Raw genomic sequence first — 22,896 nt, 5'->3', positions numbered from 1 at the left:
ACCACTGGGAGTTTTAGCGGTCATTAGATGAAGTCTAATGATAATACTTCTTGTTGAAATAATACTCCGTGGTACTATTTATTCCAGGCTGTTTGCTTTTGGCCAGATTTTTTTTTTTAACTTTCCATGGTCCAGTGTTGAAAAAAAGGAAATAAAAATTGGAAAGGAAGGGAAAATAGAAACATGAAAGGGAAGGTGGAAAGGAGAGAGGAAGAGGGGAAAGAGGAAGGAAGGAAGGAAGGGAGGAAGGAAAAGAAAGAAGGAAAAAAGAGAAGAAAAGAAAGAGGAGAATACATAGTTTTACAAATCTCATATACACATTCTGAAGATCATTATCATGTATTTTTACTAGTAATAGCTAAATATGTGTATGTATATAAAATAAAATGCTTTTATATAACTTTGTCTCAGGACCATTAAGACAAAGTTACACAAAAACTGTAATCCTTTTTGTAATGAAGTTAGATCTTTTTTGTAAAGCCCAAATCAAGATTTATCTATATGTTCAAGGGAAACTTATTCATATGGTCCCAGCTGCCTATGAATTAGAGATATAGGATGGGAACTGCCGGTGTTAACTATTTGCTCCTAGGTGGTAGTCAGACCCCTGGCTTAATATAATCTGCAGACATGAATTAACAGGCTCACACAATGGTTTGAAAGATTTCTAAGTAGTTGAAATATTTCATGTACCGTTTGGGATTTCTTCTCTTGAATAATGGAAAGATCCAGCAAATCTGGAGCCGTTTTCCCACATGGCAACATTCATTAGAGATGAGTAGTAGCTGACCTCTTCAGATGAGTCATATACTCTCTGATTTGTCACATTCCACTTTTCCCTATCATTTCATACTTTTGCCTACTTCACTCATTTAAGTTACTTGCCTGGTCATGAGGTATTTGTCTGAGATTCTGGATAGGAAATCTATGGGCAACTATATGTAGAGAATTTGGAGCCTATATCAGAAATACATGGCAACATGATGCCACTCCTTAGTACAAATTATATTCAGATATATGGTGATAAATATACCTAATCCAGAGTATTCAATTCATGGTTCTGGTGCACTGAATTAACACAGTCTTAACAGTGTGTAAAGTATATAAAGGACAATATATAATTTGACTTTCCTTTTTTCATATCTATACTGGGTAAGAGTTAACAGCACATGTTCTAGACCCAGGCAGCGTGCACTAATTGGGTGCAAGATATTAAAAGTCTCTCTGTTTCCTTATTAAAAATTGGAATGAAATTAATAACTACTGATATAGTTGGTAGTTAGAATTAAATGAGTGAAAACCTGTAGAGTATTAAGAAGAAAAAGTAAATGGTACATTGTAAGCACAGAACCAATGCTATTATTTTTGCTCTGTTTTTCTAAATAAGAACATAGGAATTCAGTAAATGTTAAATGAATAGGATGGATGCATAAACAGCTGTTCTGTTAGCTCATTTTAGCCCCATGTGTAAGTTTGTATGTATAGATCTCTATTAACACAAATATAAAGTTGGCTGAAGTAGACATAGACTGTATATGATGATATAGAATGAATTCTTTGAAGTAGTCATAGCTCAGATTCTTAGTCATAATGAATAAATGGTCTCTTGAGACATAAAATCTAAAGGCTGTGTTTCTATTATCCTGAGTCGTTTTAAACTTTTTAATAATTCAATTTCAAAAATGCCTTCTTCCATGGCTTAGAAAGTAACCAGTAAAACAAACACAAAACTGGCAATAGTCATGTATCTTCAGGTTCTGTAACTTCTAAGCAAACAACAAATTACCATTTTCAACCTCCCCCCACATTTAGTGGAGGTCGTGTCACTAAAAATATCACTTATTCTTAAATTTAAAAGTGGGAAACCACTGTGTGCACTATGCAGAATAAGGAAGAAATAATCATATTATTTTTTGATTATAAAAATATTGGTGAATAAAAGCTAACTGAATTCTGTTTCTTCTTTCAGGTCTCTGTGGTCAATCAGTTGGATATGCAAGTTATTGTTTCCAGTGTGCCCCCTACTCTGGTGGAAAAAAAAATAGAAGATCTTACAGAGTAATGGATTTTTGTGTACTTGTATATTTAAATTTGTTTACTTATATATTTATATTTGTTTACATATATTTAAATTTCATATGGATGTAGTTTTATTGGATTACGTCATTTTAATCATTACAATGTTTGAATTAAACATGTATTTTAAAACACTTTCTTAATAATAATTTAGCTTACTCTTTTCCTAAAATAGATAGCTTAATTTGAAATATGTGAAGTTTCTGATATTATCTTCAAATAGGAATGAAAAATAGATATGGGAAGATCTTGGTATTCAGAATGCTTTGGTTGCTGCATCAATATGACCTCAAAATGCTACATATAAGAAATAATAATGGCTATTATTTGAGTATCTGTCTTGATTTTATGGCCCCAAATTATTCAAAAAGCTCATTATCTCAACAATCCAGCTAGTCCAAGGAAAGTGTTTATCAAAGTGATGTAAATAGATGCCTAAAGCTTATTCCTTACAAAAACCAAGATAATTTTAAACAATATGTATTTTTAATTATCCTAAAATATATGCCATGCCCCTCTACCTTTTGAACAGTTTGCAATGCACATGGCTGAACATGTTATTGACAAAGTTATAACTGTTAAGCTATAATTTTGTAATATACTGAATGCTAGCTATCAAGGATTACTTCACTCATAACTACCCTAATGCAGCCTGCCACCATTTCATAATTTTTGTGTTGGTATTTATTTGTTACTCTGTGTCTTATATTGAGGTCAGGTTGACAGATATCAATTAATCACTGTCAATTTACCTCTTTCTAACAAAATTCTCCCACTTATCAGGAAAAGCTTCAGATAGTTAGATAGCTAACCTTTTAGTAATTAAATGTCAAATAAAATGCAATAAGAGCTGATTAAAGCATGAGTGATTCTCCAGTAATAGAAGCATATGGTTTTTGTAATAATTATTTCTCAATATTTCACAAATTTCACCTTTAAGTGTCACATACTCATATTTTTAATGAAGAAAGTGATTCTTAACATGTACGCATGGAATAGCTATCATACAACGTTTTGTTTACTTCTGCAAAAGTTTATGTATGCTTATATGGTTTATATACACTTAACCTTTATCCAAATGATAGCTGAATACATCTGAAAATTTTCAGAATTATGCCTGACAATCTCTTAGCTGCTTTAATGTTTTCTATTGACGCAGGCTTTGCTGATTACATTATCAAAAGAGATGACACACTCTTCAACCTCTAATTTATAATTCTGCTTTATTTTTCTTGAAAACATTACCTAATATTTTTATTGTATTTCAATCTCCCATTAGAGTACAAATTCCACAAGGGTAGGAATTCCATTTTTCAGTGCTGTGATTCAGTGCTCAATGCATTTTACTGAACAAAAATTTTATACATGTGGAATTGTGATTCCTTTTTCTCAAATTGAGACAGAATTTATGAAAACTGAAAAATGGCTACATAAAGGAATAACTTCATAACTTCATAACAACTTATGATTCATTCCCTCTTAAGTGAATATGAAGATCTGAGTGAGAAAAATCAAGCAGTTTTCAAGTCTTGAGAGAAATGTATGACTATGAAAGGAACTTTGACTTAATATAACATTATCGTTGAAATAGAGCGTGGGCAAATAAATTAATCTCTGCAGGACTCAATCTCACCATTTGTTCGTAAGAGCTTATAAAACTTATATCACAGGATTGCTAGTGTGAGAACTAAATAATATGAGCCATCTAGGACAAAAGAAATTGGGAACATTCAATTAATAATGGATATTCTATATAAATAGGTTAACAGCCCAAAGTCAGTAGGGGAAGGCAGAGAGATGCAGGAGTGTTTTTTTGTTGTTATTTTGTTTTTGTTTTTTTATTAAGGTATCATTGATACACACTCTTATGAGGGTTTCACAAGAAAATGTGCTTATTACATCAACCTTTATTATCGAGTCCCCCCCCATATCACCTTGCAGTCACTGTCTGTTACTGTAGTAAGATCCCACAGAGTCCCTGTTTGTCTTCTCTGAGCTACACTGTCTTCCGTGTGATCCCACACACACCATATGGACCAATCATGATATACCACAATCCCCTTCTCCCTCCCCACAACCCACCTGCTGTGCCCCCACAGCTCCCCTTTGGTAACCACTAGTCCCTTCTTGGAGTCTGTGAGTCTGCTGCCATTTTGTTCCTTCAGTTTTGCTTTGTTGGGAAATCATTTGGTACTTGTCTTTCTCCACCTGGCTTATTTCACTGAGCATAATACTCTCTAGCTCCATCCATGCTGTTGCAAATGGTAGGATTTGTTTCTTTCTTATGGCTGAATAGTATCTCATTGTGTATATGTACCACTTCTTCTTTATCCATTCATCTACTGATGGACATTTAGGTTGCTTCCATATCTTGGCTATTGTAAATAGTGCTGCGATAAACATAGGAGTGCATATGTCTTTTTGAATCTGAGTAGTTGTTTTCTTTGGGTAAATTCTTAATAGTGGAATTCTTGGGTCAAATGGTATTTCTATTAGTTTTTTTGAGAAACCTCCATATTGCTTTCCACAATGGTTGAACTAGTTTACATTCCCACCTGAAGTGTAGGAGGGTTCCCCTTTCTCTGCATCCTTGCCAGCATCTGTTGTTCCTAGTCTTTTCTATGTTGGCCATCCTAACTGGTGTGAGGTGACATCTCATTGTGGTTTTAATTTGCATTTCCCTGATAACTAGTGATGTGGAGCATCTTTTCATGTGCCTGTTGGCCATCTGAATTTCTTCTTTGGATAAATGTCTGCTCATATCCTGTGCCCATTTTTTAATCAGGTTATTTGCTTTTTGGATATTGAGGTGTGTGAGTTCTTTATATATTTTGGATGTTAAACCCTTGTTGGATATGTCATTTACAAATATATTCCCCCATACTGTAGGGTGCCTTTTTGTTCTGTTGATAGTGTCCTTTGCTGTACAGAAGCTGTTTAGCTTGATGTAGTTCCTGTTGTTCATTTTTGCTTTGTTTCCCTTGCCCAAGGAGATGTGTTCAGGAAAAAGTTGCTAATGTTTATATTCAGGAGATTTTTGTCTTTGTTTTCTTCTAAGAGTTTTATGGTTTCATGACTTACATTCAGGTCTTTGATCCATTTCAAGTTTATTTTTGTGTATAGGGTTAGACTATAATGTAGGTTCATTCTCTTGTATGTAGCTGTGCAGTTTTGCCAACACCAGTTGTTGAAGAGGCTGTCATTTCCCCATTGTATATCCATGGCTCCTTTATCATATATTAATTGACCATATATGCTTGTGTTTATATCTGGGCTCCCTAGTCTGTTACACTGGTCTATGGGTCTGTTCTTGTGCTTGTACCAAATTGTCTTGATTACTGTAGCTTTGTAGTAGAGCTTGAAGTTAGGGACTGTAATCCCCCCAGCTTTATTCTTCCTTCTTAGGATTGCTTTGGTTTTTCGGGGTCTTTTGTGGTTCCATATGAATTTTAGAACTATTTGCTCTAGTTTGTTGAAGAATGCTGTTGGTATATTGATAGGGATTGCATTGAATCTGTAGATTGCTTTAGGTAGGATGGCCACTTTGTGAATATCAATTCTTCCTATCCATGTGCATGGGATATTTCCATTTATTGGTATCTTTAATTTCTCTCATAAATGTCTTTTAGTTTTCAGAGGATAGGTCTTTTACTTCCTTGGTTAGGTTTATTCCTATGTATTTTATTCTTTTTGATGCAATTGTGATGGAATTGTTTTCCTGCTTTCTCTTTCTGCTAGTTCCTCATTTGTGTATAGGAATGCAACAGATTTCTCTATATTAATTTTGTATCCTGAGATGCAGGAGTTTTTGGACATTCTGTTCAAAGAGCAAAATTTAGTAATAGAGCTCAGACTGTGGATTCAAATAAACAAGTTTGTATGTCTGTGTGCCGTCTGGGCAAGAGATTTAATGCTTAAGGCCACATTTCCTCATCTTGAATATCAGAATATCAATCTTGTGTTACTTTTGTTGAATCAAATATAAATTTGCTAGTGCAAAAAGCATAATGTGCACATACCTGATTCCTTTTCATAGAGTCTTAAAAATCTGTATTAATTTACATATTCTTAAGCACAAAAATTTCTGAACCCTTTCTTAAAAAATAAACTATTTTTTAAAGTAGGTTTGTATTCACAGCAGAATTGAGCAGAAGATATAGAGAATTGCCGTATACTTCCTTCCCCTCCCCCCACATACACAACTTCCCTCATTGTCAACATCTGGCACCAGAGTGGTATCTTTGTTGCAATTAATGGACCTACATTGACACATCCTCCTCCTCCCAAATCCAGAGTTTACATTACCATTTAATCTTGGCGTTATGCATTCTGTAGGTTTGGACTAATGTATAATGAAAAATATCCATCATTATAGTATCATACAGAATAGATTCACTGCTCTAAAAATTGTCTGTACCTATTCATCCTTCCCTTCCCATTAGCCTCTAGCAATCACTGACTTTTCTACTATCTCCATAGTTTTACTTTTTCCAGAATGTTGTACAGCTGGAATCATACAGCATGTAGCCTTTCTGATTCCTTTCTGAAAACTACTTTAATAGATAGAAATAGTGATAAGGACTGTTAGATCTGATTCAGCATCATGAGCCCCAAACATTCACTCTTAGCATCCAGGGGGGAAATAATGAAAATACACTCATAACCACAGTAGACAGCGGTGTGCCAATTTACTAATTAAAAATAACAATTTATTATTCCAGTGATGAGACTAACAAGCACATTCATTTCTTATAGACATTCTTAGATGACAAGTTACATCTTTTTCAAAGCCATTTTCTGCATTTCCCATGAGACATCCCTATCCTGTGAAGTGGGAAACTTGAAATCCATGTGATCACCACTTTCATTTTTTTCCTTTAGGCAAACCTATATATGAGGCCAGATCATAATCCAAACTTACCTTGGTAAGCATGAAATCAGTACAAAATGGGAAAGTTGATGAGAGAAAAATTTAATAACATAATGTATCCATTTCATAAGGCAGAAGGTTTTGCAAAGTATTCTTTAATGGCTAAGAAGAGCACAGTGGTTAGAAAATAGAATGCTCTGAGTAAATGTCAGCTGCTATGTGATGATAATCATCATTCCCTAGTCCCCTGAACTTTGAAGGAATGGCTCTACTGAAATTTTTTATTACTTTTGTTGTATTATGCTTATAGAACTAGACAATGATGCTTTGTAATGAAACATGCCTCTTTTCAATTATATTGATATATTCAGCAAATTCCAGGAAGAATGTATGCCCCCAACAGGTGGCTTTTCATCTATATTCTAAGTATTTTAGGTTGACCTTAGGATTTATCTCTTTGTGAATTTTGTGTTTCTATTACTTACAAATTCTTGAGATTAAGGAGAAGAAACAGCTGTGAGGATAAAGACAGGGGCATCTTATTATAACCAACAAATGATTGGCAGTAATGTCTAAAGTTGAAGCTAAGAAATGTTTTCATTTTGTGTTTTCTTCCATTCTCCTTCCACACCACCATGAAGTTCAAATGAATAAAAGTTTGGGATTCTAAAGTTTAAATCATTAAATATCTGCAGAAATGCATTTTTTAAAGGTAAAAGTTAATGAGTTTAGAAATACTGTGTAACAACATTCCAATTACAAAATATACAACTGTAATTGATACTTTAGGTTTCAGCATTGCTCAAACACTTCTCTTACTTTCTAAATACAATATGAAAACTCAGTAAAGTACTTTATTGAAGTAATTATTGATTTAGTGTGGAAGAACCCATCTCCATGAAATATTTACATCTCTGAAATATGTCTGTGTAGTTAACTTATGGCTCCTAGAATTAAGGTTACAAAACATACTTTAGAAATCTAGCCAAGATACATTTTCTAGGATGAAAATTATAAAGTCTCTTGGGAAGAGAACTTACGAAACAATGAATGCTAGCACTTATATTTTCTTCAATTAGTGTAATAACGGCTAGTGTTGAGGGAAAAGATTAAGTTGAAAGGCAAATCCAATTAGCTTTGATCATTTTTACCCTTTCTTTGCTTTATAGTTGGGGATAAGGAAGCATTCTGTAAAGGGACAGATATTAATATTTTAATTAAAAATGTTAATACTTTAATAAATTTAAAAACAGCATTTTTACAATGTTTATAAATGTTATTTAAATTTGTTTTTACTGAATTATTTATGATGTAATATTTAAATATTAACACTAATTTAAAATATAAAAATAATTGTATATTAATTATTTTAATAACAAAATACTTTTATAAATGAAACCTTATTTTTAAAAACAGGATTTAGCCTTTGGGTTCTAACTCCCCAACTCTTAATTTAGAACATTGTACTCTCTAGATAGAAAAGTTACAATGCTTGCTTATTCTATTCAAATTCCCATAAGAAACCACTGGGGAAAATCATATGTGAAATTCCTAAGCAATGTATTTACTTTTTTCCCCCAGAAAGCCTGTTTCTTTGAATTCAGAGATCCTAGGCTCAAGTTTCAGCCCATCAGTGACTAGCTAGGAGGTCTTCAGCCAGTCAATTAAATTCTTTGAGTCCAAATATCCATATATGAATCTGGAAATTTATTCATTAAATGAAAAGTAGTTATTGGTTATAAGCATTGGAGATGTGGCAGTGAAAAAAGCAAAAATCCTGTTCTCATGGAGCTTACATTCTATTGGGGAAAACAGCAAATAAGATAGTAATAGTAAGTAATCATATAATAATATGATGTTAGGTAGTGATAACTGCAATAAAGACAGATACAAGTAATAGTATAAGATTATGGAAGAGAGGTACTATTTTATACAGGATGATTGAGGAAAGTCTTTCTAATAAGTTGACATATGAACAGAAACCTGAAGAAGTGAGGAGATAGTCATGTGGCCTTTGTGATGGGTGCATGGCGGCAGTTTTCCCAGAGAGGAAACCATAGCTATGAAAACTCAGATGTAAGAGTATGCTTGTCATATCAACATAGGAATTGAGTTATACAGGACCTCTTAGACCACTTGGAGGATTTACTGTTTTACTCAGTGTGAGATACATCTCCTAGAACTGTCTGTCCAATACTGTAGCCACTGGCCACACGAGTGCTTGAAATGTGGCAGGTCCAAGCCATAAGTATGAACTACACACTAGAGTTAAAAGACAAAAATAAAAGCACAATATCTCATTAATATTTTTAGATGAAGTAGCCTTTAATTTAGTAGCCTTTTCTATTTAGATTGAAATGATAATTTTAGATATAAGTTAAAAATACATTAAAATTAATCTCAACATTTTTATTTCTTAGTGTGGGCACTAGAAAATTCGAATTTGTATGTGCTTTGCATTATATTTCTTTTGGCAATGTTGTCTTTGAAGTTTTTACACAGAGAAATAATGTTCTAGTTTGTTTTAAAAGGTTGTTGAGTATGAGATCAAGTAGCCAGTTTTGAGTCTATAGCATTAGACCAGGAGAGAGATCACTGTGACTTGGACTGGTGGTAGAGGTGAACACAAAGAGAAGTGATTACATTAGGGGTGTAGGTTTGAAAGGATGGCCTACAAAATTTGTGATGGATTAGATGTATGAGCAAAAGTAAGGATCAATAATGACTCCTCGGTTTTACATCTGAGCAAGTGGACAAAATATTTGCCTTACTCGGCCACTGAAAATTTGACAAAATTACACATGTGAAAGTAACAGCACTGTGTTCCTGGAGAGGATTGACTTTACTTAGCGATACTTGGCTCACATCAATAAATGTCCTGAATGTCAGCTCCCTCTCTCACCTTCATCCTGCTGATTTCTCAAGTTGGTACATGGAGAAGGGACTAGTGGTTGGGGAGGGTGGGTAGGAGGGCGAAGGGGATAAAGGGACACAATAATTCACAATCACAATTTGAGTTGGTCATGGGGCAAGTAGTACAGCATGGAGAATACAGTTAATGATTCTGTAATATTTTAGCAACATTGATAGATAGTAACCACACTAGAGGGGGGTGAAGATTTAATAATATGGGCAACTGTTGAACCACTGTATGTGATATTTGAAACCAACATAAGATTGTTTATCAATGATACTTAAAAAGAAAACAAACTCCATTATCTCCTCCCCATATCCACTTTCTTAGTCCAACATTAAGGTTATTTTCTTTTATCTCACTCATTCCACATGGACTGAGTATACTATACATATCAGTTACAGTGTTATCCTATGAAACCAGTGAAAATCTGTTTAAAAATATAAGTGAAACATATGAAATACATTATTGTATCTGAGAGTTTTTTTAGTTGTGTAGTCTATCTTGACTGCTGTATTCAAAATTAAATTTCTTTAAGTATTGCCAAGTACATGCCAATTATATTTAAGTATACTTAGTACAAAGATGTAGTTGAAGTTGAAGAGGTTATCAACTGAGAACGACTGTAAATGATTTAATTTTTATCAGATAATGAAGTGTAGACATTTCAATAGTACAACTTTTGAAAATAATAGGCATATAATAGCTGTAAAATAAATTGAAGCTAGTCATAAACATTAAACGTGAACTCGACATAAAATGCAATCTTACTTTTTAATATTCAAGGTATGATTCATGCTTCTTTAAACACAAATGTGATTTGGTATTATTCAAATTCTTGGTGATTCATTGTTTTGACACAAAGGGAATTTACCTGTGATTTTTCTTAAATATGCTGTATGGGTTATCATTTTGGCAGAGAAGAAGTAACCTCCTCTCCTTGCAAAAAGAAATACTTGTTTTTAACATATCGTGCTGTAAGAAGTCAGTTTTTACACAAGTGCAATTAGACTTTTACAAAATAGCTTCTGATACTGTTACTCATGCAGTTGCAGTAACATCTTTCTTGCTTAATTCCCTGAAATGTGGAAAAGTGTAGAGATTTGAAATCCAATTAGTGTTTAGGGTCATTGGCAGAATTTCAAATTACATTGGTACAGTGATGTCACAAAGCCCTACAGAGTCGCTAGAGTATTAGGACCTTGGTTTCCACCATTTTAGGGCCAAGGTAAAAGACATAATATACGAACGTACAAGAAAAGACGATCAGGTACCAAACTGAAAATATCAAACCACTTCTGGTGTAAAGGCAGAGCGATTTTCTGAGTCAAATGCTCAGATTGGAGGGATTTATTTTTACCATGTGGAACATCACAGAGAGGGTGTCTCCTAATGTAATGTACAAATGTTCCATGGTTCCTGGAATATTACTTAGGATAGAGTCATAGAGTCTGGGCAGAGTCTCTGCAAGTATGTGTTAATGGAGGATATGTGTGCAGAATATCAGGAAAACCTGTATTGCACATCCTTCAGGCCGTCTGCAATGCCAATTGATTCTGTTCGCCAGTCTTTTGAAAAAACATTGACTGGGGTGGAGTAGCTAGGTGGAGCTCACTAGGCTGCCAGTTAAATATAAACTGTTTACTTCAACAAAGGGCAAATGAGGGTTTAAAATTATGAAATCTGAGGGGATTCTATCACCACCCCAGCAAATAGCTAACGTTTGTGGCACTCTTTCTATTTGTTGGGTTTTGTGAGCTTCATGGGTGCTATATAATTAATGTCTCACACAGACCCTTCGAGGTAGGCCTGATTACTTTCACCATTGCACAGATGAGCTCCTCAAAATTTTGAGAGGTAGAATAATTCTCCAAAAACACAGATAGCAAGTGGTGGAGGTTTAACTTGAATCTGCACCTGGTGGCCGACAGAAGTATATATGAAACATATATATAAAATTGTATATGTTAATAATATTGACATACTTCTTTAAAAGTTTGGAATTTCTGGGGCTTTGTCTAAAGGTGACATAAATTACTAAAGTTGACATTTAAAGATGGTAAGATTACTAAAGATGACATATTACTAAACACTATGTTATAGCTCTTTTAAAGTAGAACAAATCCTAAATAAAGATTTTATTTTTGTTTAATGCTTCTAAGTATCATACTAATTTATTTACACTGTATTCACTTCTTAGATGATCAAAGGCAATTCTCTTGTTTTGAGAAATTTTTTTGCCATATTCAAATATTCTGCCTTATAGTTGCACTGCTTGTATTTTACATTAATATACTGCTCCTACAAATTTAGATTCAGGGCAAATTTAAATGACTGGATTTTTCTGTAAAACAAATTATTATCAAACTCTTGTCAGATTTAGGCAGAAAGCAAATAAATGGTCAATAGAATTACAAAGGGTCTGGTAGGACCAATTAGACTTAAGAATCAGACAGATGTTGCTACCATGAGAGAGTTAAAAACAGGACTGGTGCTTTGGTACAGATGGACTTAAAATGAATTATGCATAATACTAATGTGCTAGAAATTGACTTCAGCAAATGGATATTTATTGGAAGCTATGGGTAGCTAATATCAGTAAGAGAATGGAAAAAATAGTTTGAGAAATAGGTCTAAGAACAGCTGCAGTAGACTGGGAAGCAAAATTTGCAGGATTAGGTGGATAGGCAATTTCAGTCTGATGAGGACATAGCCCCTGGAGTGGGTGAATTCCAATTGTTTTACTCTCTTGTGTCTTTGTCTCAAAAACTGAATTCCAGAGAGAAACTGACCTGGCCTGAGTCACCTGCCATCTTTTTTGGCATGGGATGAAGGCAGGATAGTACCACTGATTAAAGTTCTAGCAAATGTGACAGTCGGAGACATGGCTAATTCCTCAAAATAAAATCGGGGGTTTTATTTTTAGGAAGAGAACAGAAATGCTTTACAACCAAAAAGCAGCAAAGTCCACTTCTGCAATGTTGGTATTAATGTCTTTTTAAACAATGCCTTCTTTTAATGGGTCTTAGGAGGATTAAATGCAATTCTTATGGTATAAATTGCATAATTCTAAACACAGAATTTCATTCATGTTGGCAACAAATCATCAAAGGAGAATTGTAGTTTTCATCCTGTAGACAGTACCCAGAGAACATTTCATAACCAAAATGGGCAGTGTGGGGACTTGACTAGATCTTACTTATTATTGTTTGTCATTTTTAGTGACAGGAAAAAAAACCCCAAAACTTTTGGACTTTATTATTTTATAGTTTGTTTGAAGAGTTTTTAATTACAATTAAACAGTGCTGACCAGAATTCATACATATTAGCTAAGAAAAAAGCAGCTAATGCAACTGGAAATTTTGAGACCTCATGGCTGTTTCACCTCCTATTCCCTTTGGGAATAAGAAGTCATGGAAAAGGAAAAATGAATGATCTCTTGTTTCATGTATTGTTTGCTAAAAATTCTTTGTATATCACCTGCTGTGGCTGGTAATACACAGATTCATTTAATAAGACTAAATGGGAGCATGAGAAATAATCTCCTTTAGCTACATACCTAGACCATGTGTCAAATAAAAACAAATCTGGATTTAAAATGATTATTCTAAGGAGGACAGGGATGGGAAGGAAGGAATGCAGAAGAAGGAGTGGTGGTGGGGGGGTCTGTTGTCATAGGGAGCTCTCTCTAGCCAGAAGGTCAGCCAGCACCAAAGGATAGGCAGAAAAAAGGCCTTTGGAGAAATAAACAGGGCTAGGAAGAGCCAGTAGTGGGGAAGTAGGATGATCACAAAGTAAATTTCAAATCAGGGAATGTTTTACCCTGATATCAGCTTGTTCTGGGAGGAGACTTTTAGAAGGTTGTTTCATTTCAGGCTATGGTGGGCGGAAGTTTAGAGACTTGGAGAAAGCAGAGACACTTAAGCAAATGTTTGGTTAACAAAAATTTTCTTCTGATTGTTCAGTGGGACAAAACAATTCAGCTAATCACTTATGAGGCAAAGCATGGGAATATGCTGGATCTGTGTCTGGCTTTGTCATAGATAAATAGAGGGGCATCCATGAGTCTTACGAGTCTTAGCTAAGCTATAGGGGGAAGGATAGTTCTTTGCAGTAAGCAGTTTCCTGAAACACAGCAGGATGGGGGTACTTCTTAACCATCACTATTTTTCAGGAGCACAGGGCTTAGGTAAAATCCAACATTATCAGGTGTAAAAGGGGGTATTGTCTGAACCCAAATCTTCTGTTTCCAGGAATGTAGTCAACATACTTTAATGTGTATTTCCTTGTGTCCAGATAATATTACTTCATTAGAGGTCCCAAAACAGTATGCATTTTATGTGAGGTATTAAACCACTCAGCAATTAGGACATTATATAGGCCCCATCCCTTCCTGATCCAAAACAGAACCTAGATTTCCTTAAAAAATTGTTTTATATCAGGTACATCTCCAAAACAATTCTTCTATAGGCTAATGTGATGGTTGGGGAAGGTGAAAGAAAGCAGTCTCCCAAGGACTGTGGGGAAGGAGGGCAGAATTGTTTTATGGGGCTGTAGCAAGAGAGGATCGGCTGAAGTTTAGCTAGTTTTGAGAACAGAAGAATTGCTGGTATGGATTAGCAGTCACGGTTGGAGTTCAAGATAACTCAGACAAAACAGAGAAGGGATCTGGCTCTATATTCAATAAAAAATATGACAGAAAGAAGTAGCCTAAACTCTGAAAAGATGTTAGCATCTTTTAAGAGCCACCTATGTCTAGATACACACATGAAGATAATAAAGCATTGTAAATTGATCTCTAAGCTTTAGTCTCTCCTTTATGTTTTTCTTTAAACAAAGAATGATCTATAAAAATTGAACTATTTTAAAATGAAAAACCACAAAAGGCCAGCACTTATCTAGATCAACCTTTAATTAATATAAGTATTTGTCCAGTTAAACATTGCAGTTATTGATGTTAGAAGACTTAGGTCTCCTACAAATTTAATCAGGTTTAAAAATAATGCATATAATAGAACATTATTATATGGCTTATATATGGCTAATAATCAACTATTATGTCATGTCTTCTCTTCCTCCAAATTATTGACTAGACTAGGCATTTAATAAGTCCCTCAAATCCTTAAAGTCTTTACTAATCTATTGCCCTAATTCTACTCTGCCTGTTTTCAACATAGAGGCCAGTGTGCTTCTTTTAAATGTAAGGTAAAACATATTACTTCCATGTTTAAAATCCAGCAATGGAACTTTATTAAAGTCAAAGCAAAAGGTAACGTCCTTACAACTCTTAAAATTCCTCATGTGATCTGCCCCCAGCCTTTTTTACTCCAGCCACACACTTCTGCTCAGGGCTTTTGCATGAGCGGTTGGCAATTTCCTTTTCCTGGAATGCTCTAACCTATAATATCCACATTGCTCATTCTCACTGTCTTCAAAGTCTGCTCAAATATCAACTTCTCAATGACATTTTTCTTGAATATTCCTACCAATCTCATTATTTTATTATCTTGTCTGTCTTGCTCAGTTAGAATTCAAGTTCTATGATGTCAGAGATCTTTGTTTTGTTCACTGATACATTCCAAGTGTATAGAACAGTGCCTGAACCATTATATGCATTCAATAAATACCTGTTGAATGAATTAATAACAATAAATGAATGAGTGAATGAAAAATTTCAGACTTAACCCTTACCCATGTTTTGCTGTAAATTTATTAGACAACTGTGAGTCCAACTTAATTTTCTATATTTCCAAACTCTGAAAACATATTTATATAAAGCTTTTTTGTTAAATGCTGGAGAACAGGAATAGGGAGTTAAAGAGATTTTTTACATATGAAATTGTTTTATTGTTTTATTATAGCCATTATAAGAAATTCAGGCAACATGATATATAAAGAAACAAGGTTTTATAAACTTTTTAGAGCAAACTGAAAATCATAGCACCCAGACCTAAGCATTATTAAACTTATGTAAACATCATTACAGGTATCATCTCTCTCGATATAGAGTGTGCATATGATAAAGATATTACAGATTAGATGAAAATATTGTAGATCTCTCTTCTCTTTCCCACTCTCTCTGACTTTGTATACATGTATGTATGAATATATATGTATATAAAATAAGAGAACTTTTATTATTAATTAAAGGCTTACAAAATCCAGAATGTCTTAAATTGGCAATGGCCTAGTAGCATGTTAAGTTCCAGCTACCAGATAGGAAATTCTTATGACATTGGATTCCAAAATGTATGTATGAATTGGCTTGATGTATTAATAATTTAAGGTAAATATAAGCATAAGAAAAATTTAAACACTGGTATTAATTTATATGAGTCAATTCAAAATAAGAGACTTCAGAGATTTATAAATTATGAGGTCAAAAAATCTTGTACATTTGCAGATTAAGGGCTAAAAATCCATTCTTGATCAATATCATATGTATATGCATATATAATATATATGCATATATTATATATGTAATGTAGTTTACATATGCGCAATGGAGACAGACTGTAGAAATGCTTAGATATACAGATATAGATAAGTGGAAAACTAGATTTTTATAAAATTCATTCTCATTTTAAAATAATTCAATTTAATTTAACATATCAGAAAAAGATAAGGAATTCAAATTTGCACACATTTTTCTTTATCATAGATATTTCAATCATAAAAGATATTTAATCCCAAATGAACTCTAAACTCTTAAGAAAAAAATGTTCAGGAAGAAAACATTTTTATATATTTTAAATGACATGAATCATTTTTCGACTTCATTGATTTATGATTCCCTGCTATGATAAAGGAATTAGTATAGTTATATTATATTCCACATCTTAAGTTTTATTGACATATGATTCTGCTATATTGCATAGAAATACAGAAAAAAACACTCTTTATTGCAGGAAAACATATAGTTTATGTGTGCATATGTGAACGGTTTCATTGGAACATTTAATCAATGTGTAAATGCACTGTAGCAGTTATAAATTGTCAAATTGCAATATTTAGACAGAAAGCCACCTTCTGCAATATATTTAACAAGGTATTCACATTTGTTTTTGTTTTTGCTTTTTTTGATTTGTGAAATAGTACCAGTGAGAAATGTGCTTTCTTAATAATTCCACAAATTCATTAAATGTCTGGAATGAATCAGAGGTAGGGACGTAGCTTATTAATACAAACATTTAAGGCAAGTTAAAAGTAACCATAATTGTATTTTATGGAACAGTGACTATGTGCTAAAAGCTGTGTGAAGATTTGCGTAAAAGCTTTGGTTGATTTAATGTACGCAACTATTTCATGTGGTAGATGATTTCCTCATATTGTGGTTAAGGAAAACGAAACTTGGAGAGCTTAAAATTACTTGTCTCAATTTCGCAGCTGGTAAGTGAAAAAGTTGAAAACTGAAGGCACACCTCTGTGCTCTCCACCACTACGTGATTGCTGTTTGTGCCTCCTGCAAAGTGTCAAGAGTATAATACAGCTTGATTATGAGGCCTTTCTTATTTTTGTTAAGGGAACGTAAGTCTCACAGAAAAAGAATCCAAAAACAAAGGCTGAACAATGTTAGACAATTCAGTTTCCTGGGGCAGCAAGCATTCAACTCCTGACTGTTATTTGCTGAAGTTGATTTTCCACATTTTCTGTTTTCCACATCATCTTTTCTTTATTCTTCAGCAAGATCTCATCAGAAAAATACTGTAAGGCAGACTGACCAGTGGGGTGGGTGGTGAGAGAAAAGGAAAGCGAGTAAGTAGTAGTTCAAGAAGACAGACTTTAGCTATGCTGGTCTGTACAAATGTAAAAGTGAACAAACACTTCATTATCCTCGGCCAAGTCTCTTGGCACGCACACGGTAGGCTTGCGCTCGATGTCCTCCTCTAGTATCCTGCTTGTTCTCTTAACAAGGTCAAACCAGGCACCTACCAGACACCCAAGGCAAATTTTTTTTTTTCAATAGAACATAAAACAGATCAATTTGGCATGTGAGAGAAGTTCCTTCTTGAGGTATCAGAGGACTTTAAAGTATAGTACCTCCCTCCCAACCCCAAAATGCTTCACAGTATGGACTCCAAAAGGAGCATTAAATAAATAAATAAAATATTTGCCATGAGTAGTTATTAAAATGAATGCATTTACATTTAAATGTCTATAAATATTTAATAATATGCATTCTAATGTTAATCTACAAGAATTAATAATATAAAGTTTTTAATAAGGAAAAGGACATTAAGGAAATTGCCATTTGTGTCAAAACATAGAACAAATACTTACAGGGAAATAATTTGCACTTTCAATTAAAATCAAGTTATACCATTAGAAAAAAAATGTATTTTCAAGAAAACTACCTATAAATTAATATTATTTCTGTCTTTTCTTTTGAATATTAGTAATTCTATACCAATAATATAGTTTTTAGTTGTTTGTATTCATTTAAATAACTGCTGAGAAGTGCAATATTTTTCTTAATCGGGTAATCCTGCCATAGTAAAATATCTATACATTCTCCCACTGCTATAATGCTCTACAAGTGTTTATGCTTTTAGGAAAACAAGTAGCCTGATCCTGCACCTTGGCATATAGCTATGTGCCACATATCACAGAATCAGGTAGAAGCTATGATTTATAATACCAACCATATGAACTCACAAGTTCTAAGACACCATGGCTCCTATAAGCATAGACAGCTTTATTTGTACAACATAGTTGGCATTTCCCATGAGCCATGTAAAAGCTCAAACAGCATCATAAATTCAAAAAGGCTGGACTTAAATAGGACATGGTTGATGACCTCTTACTACCTTATTCAGCATTCATCATTGGGAGTTAAATGCTGAAAACAGAATTTTTTCAAGGGTTCATATTCAGTAAACATTAGCAAAAACCAGGCCATCATCATTTTTCATTTAATAAATGTCATTTCAAGTTGAGAGTGATTTTTTTCCCCAGCAGGCCCATCAGAATGTCATATGTGTGCTTTGTTTGATTTATAGGATTTTAGATCGCTATGTTCAGGAACAAATTCCTGGTGCCAAGGTTGTGGTGGAGTCCATTGGTGCTCGCCGGCACGGAGATGCATTTTCTCTGGAAGATTACACCAAATGTGACTTGACTGTCTATGCGATTGACCCCCAAACCAACAGGGCCATCGATAGAAATGAGCTTTTTAAGTGAGTACTTTTACTGTCTGTAGCACTTCTCTGGTAATAGTATCACCCAAATAACTCTGATTTAAGGCTATGAGTACTTAAAGTTTAAAGCCCACAAAATTGTTGTTGAAAGTGAAAATGTAAGCAAAAAAAAAAAAATCAAAGAGACAATACTAGAATCCTCATGCCTGGAAGTTCTCAGGTCCAAGCATGGATTCAGGTCCAAGTAGACTGATTTCAGAGGGTCCATATACTTATGAGCAAGCAGCAGTGTCACCTCCCATCAGCTTCCACTCTTGCTCCAAGGCCCTCGCTCTTTGAGAGGAAAGCACAGACTCCTTCTTAAAGTGGCAGTTTGCCTCTAACAATATAATTAAGCTTGAGTTTTAAGAACAAATCTAGCTTTCTTCAAGGTCTTACTGTTTCAGAAAAAACTGGACTTGGTGGTGGAGTACAGAGGGGAGAGTGACTTCCATCTAAGTCCATACCCTATGGTAATATTTCATCCTGGTGTGTATTTGAGCTATAAATCCTAAAAGTAGAGAAAATACAGAATCTTAACAAAACACTGTTAGACATTCACCCTTGGAAGTCATTTTAGAAGAGCTTAATAGGCTTGTTTTTAATGTTAGTTTCTGCTTTACTCTAGTGACACCTACTGTCCCACAGATTCTTAGAATGCAATTATTATTTAAATTGAAATACATTTTTACTTAAAAACATATTGATATATAATCATATGTATATATTCTAAATATTTATAGGTATGTGTATAAACACACACAACTATGTAACAAAATCCATAACTGCATAATATAGTTTTTTGTCTACATATACTAAAAAGCATATAAATATGTGCATATACAAATTTACATATATATTCAAATGAGGCTACATTTATTTTAGTAAATATCTATTTATCCATTTATTTATCTAAAGTCCATCAGTTCTGAATTTAGTTTACTTTCTTTTCATCAACAAAATTTCACTACTGCTATTTTAGCAATAATGAAATAGTGATTTAATATCAACTTGATTTTTAAAAGAGCCAAAGTTATTAAGTATGTTATTCATCAATTTACATATAATAGGTGTTTGGGCCATATGCAAGATAGTATATTAATCATTGTTGGGAAATATTGATGACTGATGCACTCGCCTCCACTCAGGCTTTAGAATCACTATCCAAATGAACTGGAGCATTTAGCTCCACCAAACCAGTATTTTCATAGTTTATTAATTTAAATTTTTATTTAGGAATATACTTGAAAAACATTTCATATATTCGTTCTATTTTCATTATTAATATTTATTTAAATCCATCTGCATTCTGTGTTTTTCATACATTAGTTTTATTTTTAAATAGTGTGATAGATTATTTGAATTGAGGACATTTTTCCTAAATATAAAAACATCTATTATCTTTAGGCTGTTAGCCTAGCTTTAATGAGTAAAATAATGATGATTATAATTTGAATTGTACTTGTAAATATTTTAGAGATAAAAGATTTGGAAACTGAAGCCAGTTGGATTTCAACTGACACCATACATATAAGATAAACATCTTTGATTCTAAACAAGCTTTCCCAAACCTTGATTATATTGTAAAGAGTAGAGATATAAATTTAATTGAGTAACATAGCCAAAAAGGGAAGGAAAAATATAGAATAACTATAAATCAAAATTTGTTTATACTCAGGAGAGGATAGAATGGACATGAAGTATTAATTCCTTTAACAATCTTCACCTTTAACTGGTAGCTGAGAATCAGTGGTCTAATTTAAATCCTAGAATTGTTCCTTGAAATATTTTATAATGGAATTGGATATATTTCATAATCTGAGGCTGATAATACACAGATATTTTATTTTCAGTAGCTATGAAAGTTACCGAAAATTTTGTCTTTAACACTGAACAAAAATATACTACAACTTAAAAGATTGTTGCCTAAGGTCCAGGACAATGAAAGTAGAATTTTTCTCTCAATATCCTCTTATCCTAAAATCTAAGCTTTTTAGGATACTGGAATTCTCAGGCCAAAGAATTAGAAACAAACCAGATACTCCCGCCAAAGAGTTCATTTTGATTTTAGAAAATGATTTAATCATATCAAAACTTTTTAAAAATCCTGTAAAAGAATAAAGAAGACTAGAATAATTTTAATGACATGTTGATTACTTTTGTTTTACAAGACTATGAGTATTTTAATTTTTCTTATTTTTGGTTACCTGAATTATTTAGGTTTTCTGCAATCAATATATATCACGTTTATTCTGCTTTTATTTTTCTTGTGGTTCTTTGAACCTTGGATCTGCATCTCTTGTTTGTTTTTTGGAGGGTTGTTTTCATAGCTGGAATAGTCTCTGACATTATCTTTGCAAATGTTTTTTATTCCCCATTTTCTCTTTATTCCCTTTCTGGGACTTAAAATACACTTCTTGTCATGGCTTTGGGATGCTCTATTCTTGTTCTTTCCCCCAACTCCTTTTGTGTTTGTATTTTAGTTTGGATAATTTCTATTACTGTTTTCAAGTTCACTGATTCATCTGTTTGAGGGTATTTGCTATGCTCATTGAGGGAATTCATCTTTGTATCTTTTTAAAATTTTTCTTGAATTTCTATTTGGTTGTTTTTTATAGTTTTTACCACTTTACTGAATTTCTCCAGCAGTTCAAACATGTTCCACGTTCCACTGGATTCTGTAAGTATTAATTAGAGTTGTATTAAAGTCTCAGTCTGATAGGTCCAATATCTGGGCTATCTCTGTCTGTTTCTATTGCTTTCTTAATCTTTCTGCAGCCCCTGCATGCCAGCACCACAGAAGGGGTCCCTCTCCATTCTTTTAACTCTCCCCATGTTGTTAATTGCTCTTTCTTTTTGCTTAGTTCTACTCTTATTGTTGGGATAGGATAACAGGGATGTTAGGTTAGGGGGTCTTCTTTCTCCGTGTTTAGCCTGTATGCCTTGGACTTGAGGTCAGACTTCCTCAGCTTTTCTTCCTTCCCCAAGAGAGCCCCTGCTCCTTGCCCAGAGGTGGTAGAATTTTGCTTATACCTCTTTCCCAGAGATAGTGGAACTTTGCCTGATCTCTAGGGATTGCACCACTAAATAGTCCTCCACCTCTTTCTGGCTTAAGGTTCTTGCTTTGTATGAGATTCAGGTCCAGGGAACTGCAGAGTGCCCTTGCCCTTACATCTCTGCACTACGAAGGGATTTCTCTTATGTCTCTTGCCTAGCCCCCAATCTGTCTTATGGAAGTGGATGGGAAAGAATTTCCGAGTGAGTACCAACCCCACCCCTGGTATTTTTGTAGGTCTCTTACTCTAACCTTATATGTTGGTACACACTCAGATTCTAAAAAATGTGTTAAAACTTTAGCAATTCCTGTTGTTTACTCTTATGCCATCCACCTTAACTTTGCTCTGCAAAAGATGAAACAATGCCCGGTCTCATCTCACTGTGGAGAAAACTGTCACTCCTTGGAATTTGGTTTCTGTTGCAGAAACATTTATGTTTTGAGTATTACCTGACATTTTTTGTCATCAGGGTGGGAGGCACATTCTCTTGTGGTTTTCTGCATCCTAAGCAAAAAGCAAATACAATTTTAGCTTATGCACCTGTCTGATATATCAAACCTGTTTAACATTATTCTGTCCAGATGGTAAATGTGAAATGGAGAGGGTCCAAAAAACCTGTGTGCTCTACAAACTGTGTTTAAAATATAATATCTAAAAACACACTTAACACTTTAAAATAGAATCTGACATTGAAGCTCTGATAAAACTTCTTTCAAATTCAAAGTCTAACAAAAATGCACAGTACTGAAAATTCAAATAAATGGAAAACTATTAGGATCTTGTTAAAATAATTTGAAGCTGTAC

At 33.7% G+C, this 22,896-nt stretch overlaps 1 protein-coding gene across 2 annotated transcripts in view; it reads left to right on the top strand.

Moving 5' to 3' along the window:
• Window positions 1-22,896, top strand: part of PCDH15 (protocadherin related 15) — a 761,207-nt gene that overhangs the window by 710,273 nt on the left and 28,038 nt on the right. For both annotated transcript variants that reach the window (XM_057505880.1, XM_057505879.1), the window contains 2 exons: window positions 1,970-2,058; window positions 18,860-19,036. In XM_057505880.1, coding sequence (XP_057361863.1) covers window positions 1,970-2,058; window positions 18,860-19,036 — 266 coding nt within the window. The remainder of the gene's footprint in view (window positions 1-1,969; window positions 2,059-18,859; window positions 19,037-22,896) is intronic.

The sequence above is a fragment of the Manis pentadactyla genome, chromosome 8 (assembly GCF_030020395.1).
Source record: "Manis pentadactyla isolate mManPen7 chromosome 8, mManPen7.hap1, whole genome shotgun sequence".
Taxonomy (NCBI): domain Eukaryota; kingdom Metazoa; phylum Chordata; class Mammalia; order Pholidota; family Manidae; genus Manis; species Manis pentadactyla.
The sequence above is the reverse complement of the archived record's forward strand: the minus strand, read 5'-3'. Positions and strand labels throughout refer to the sequence as shown.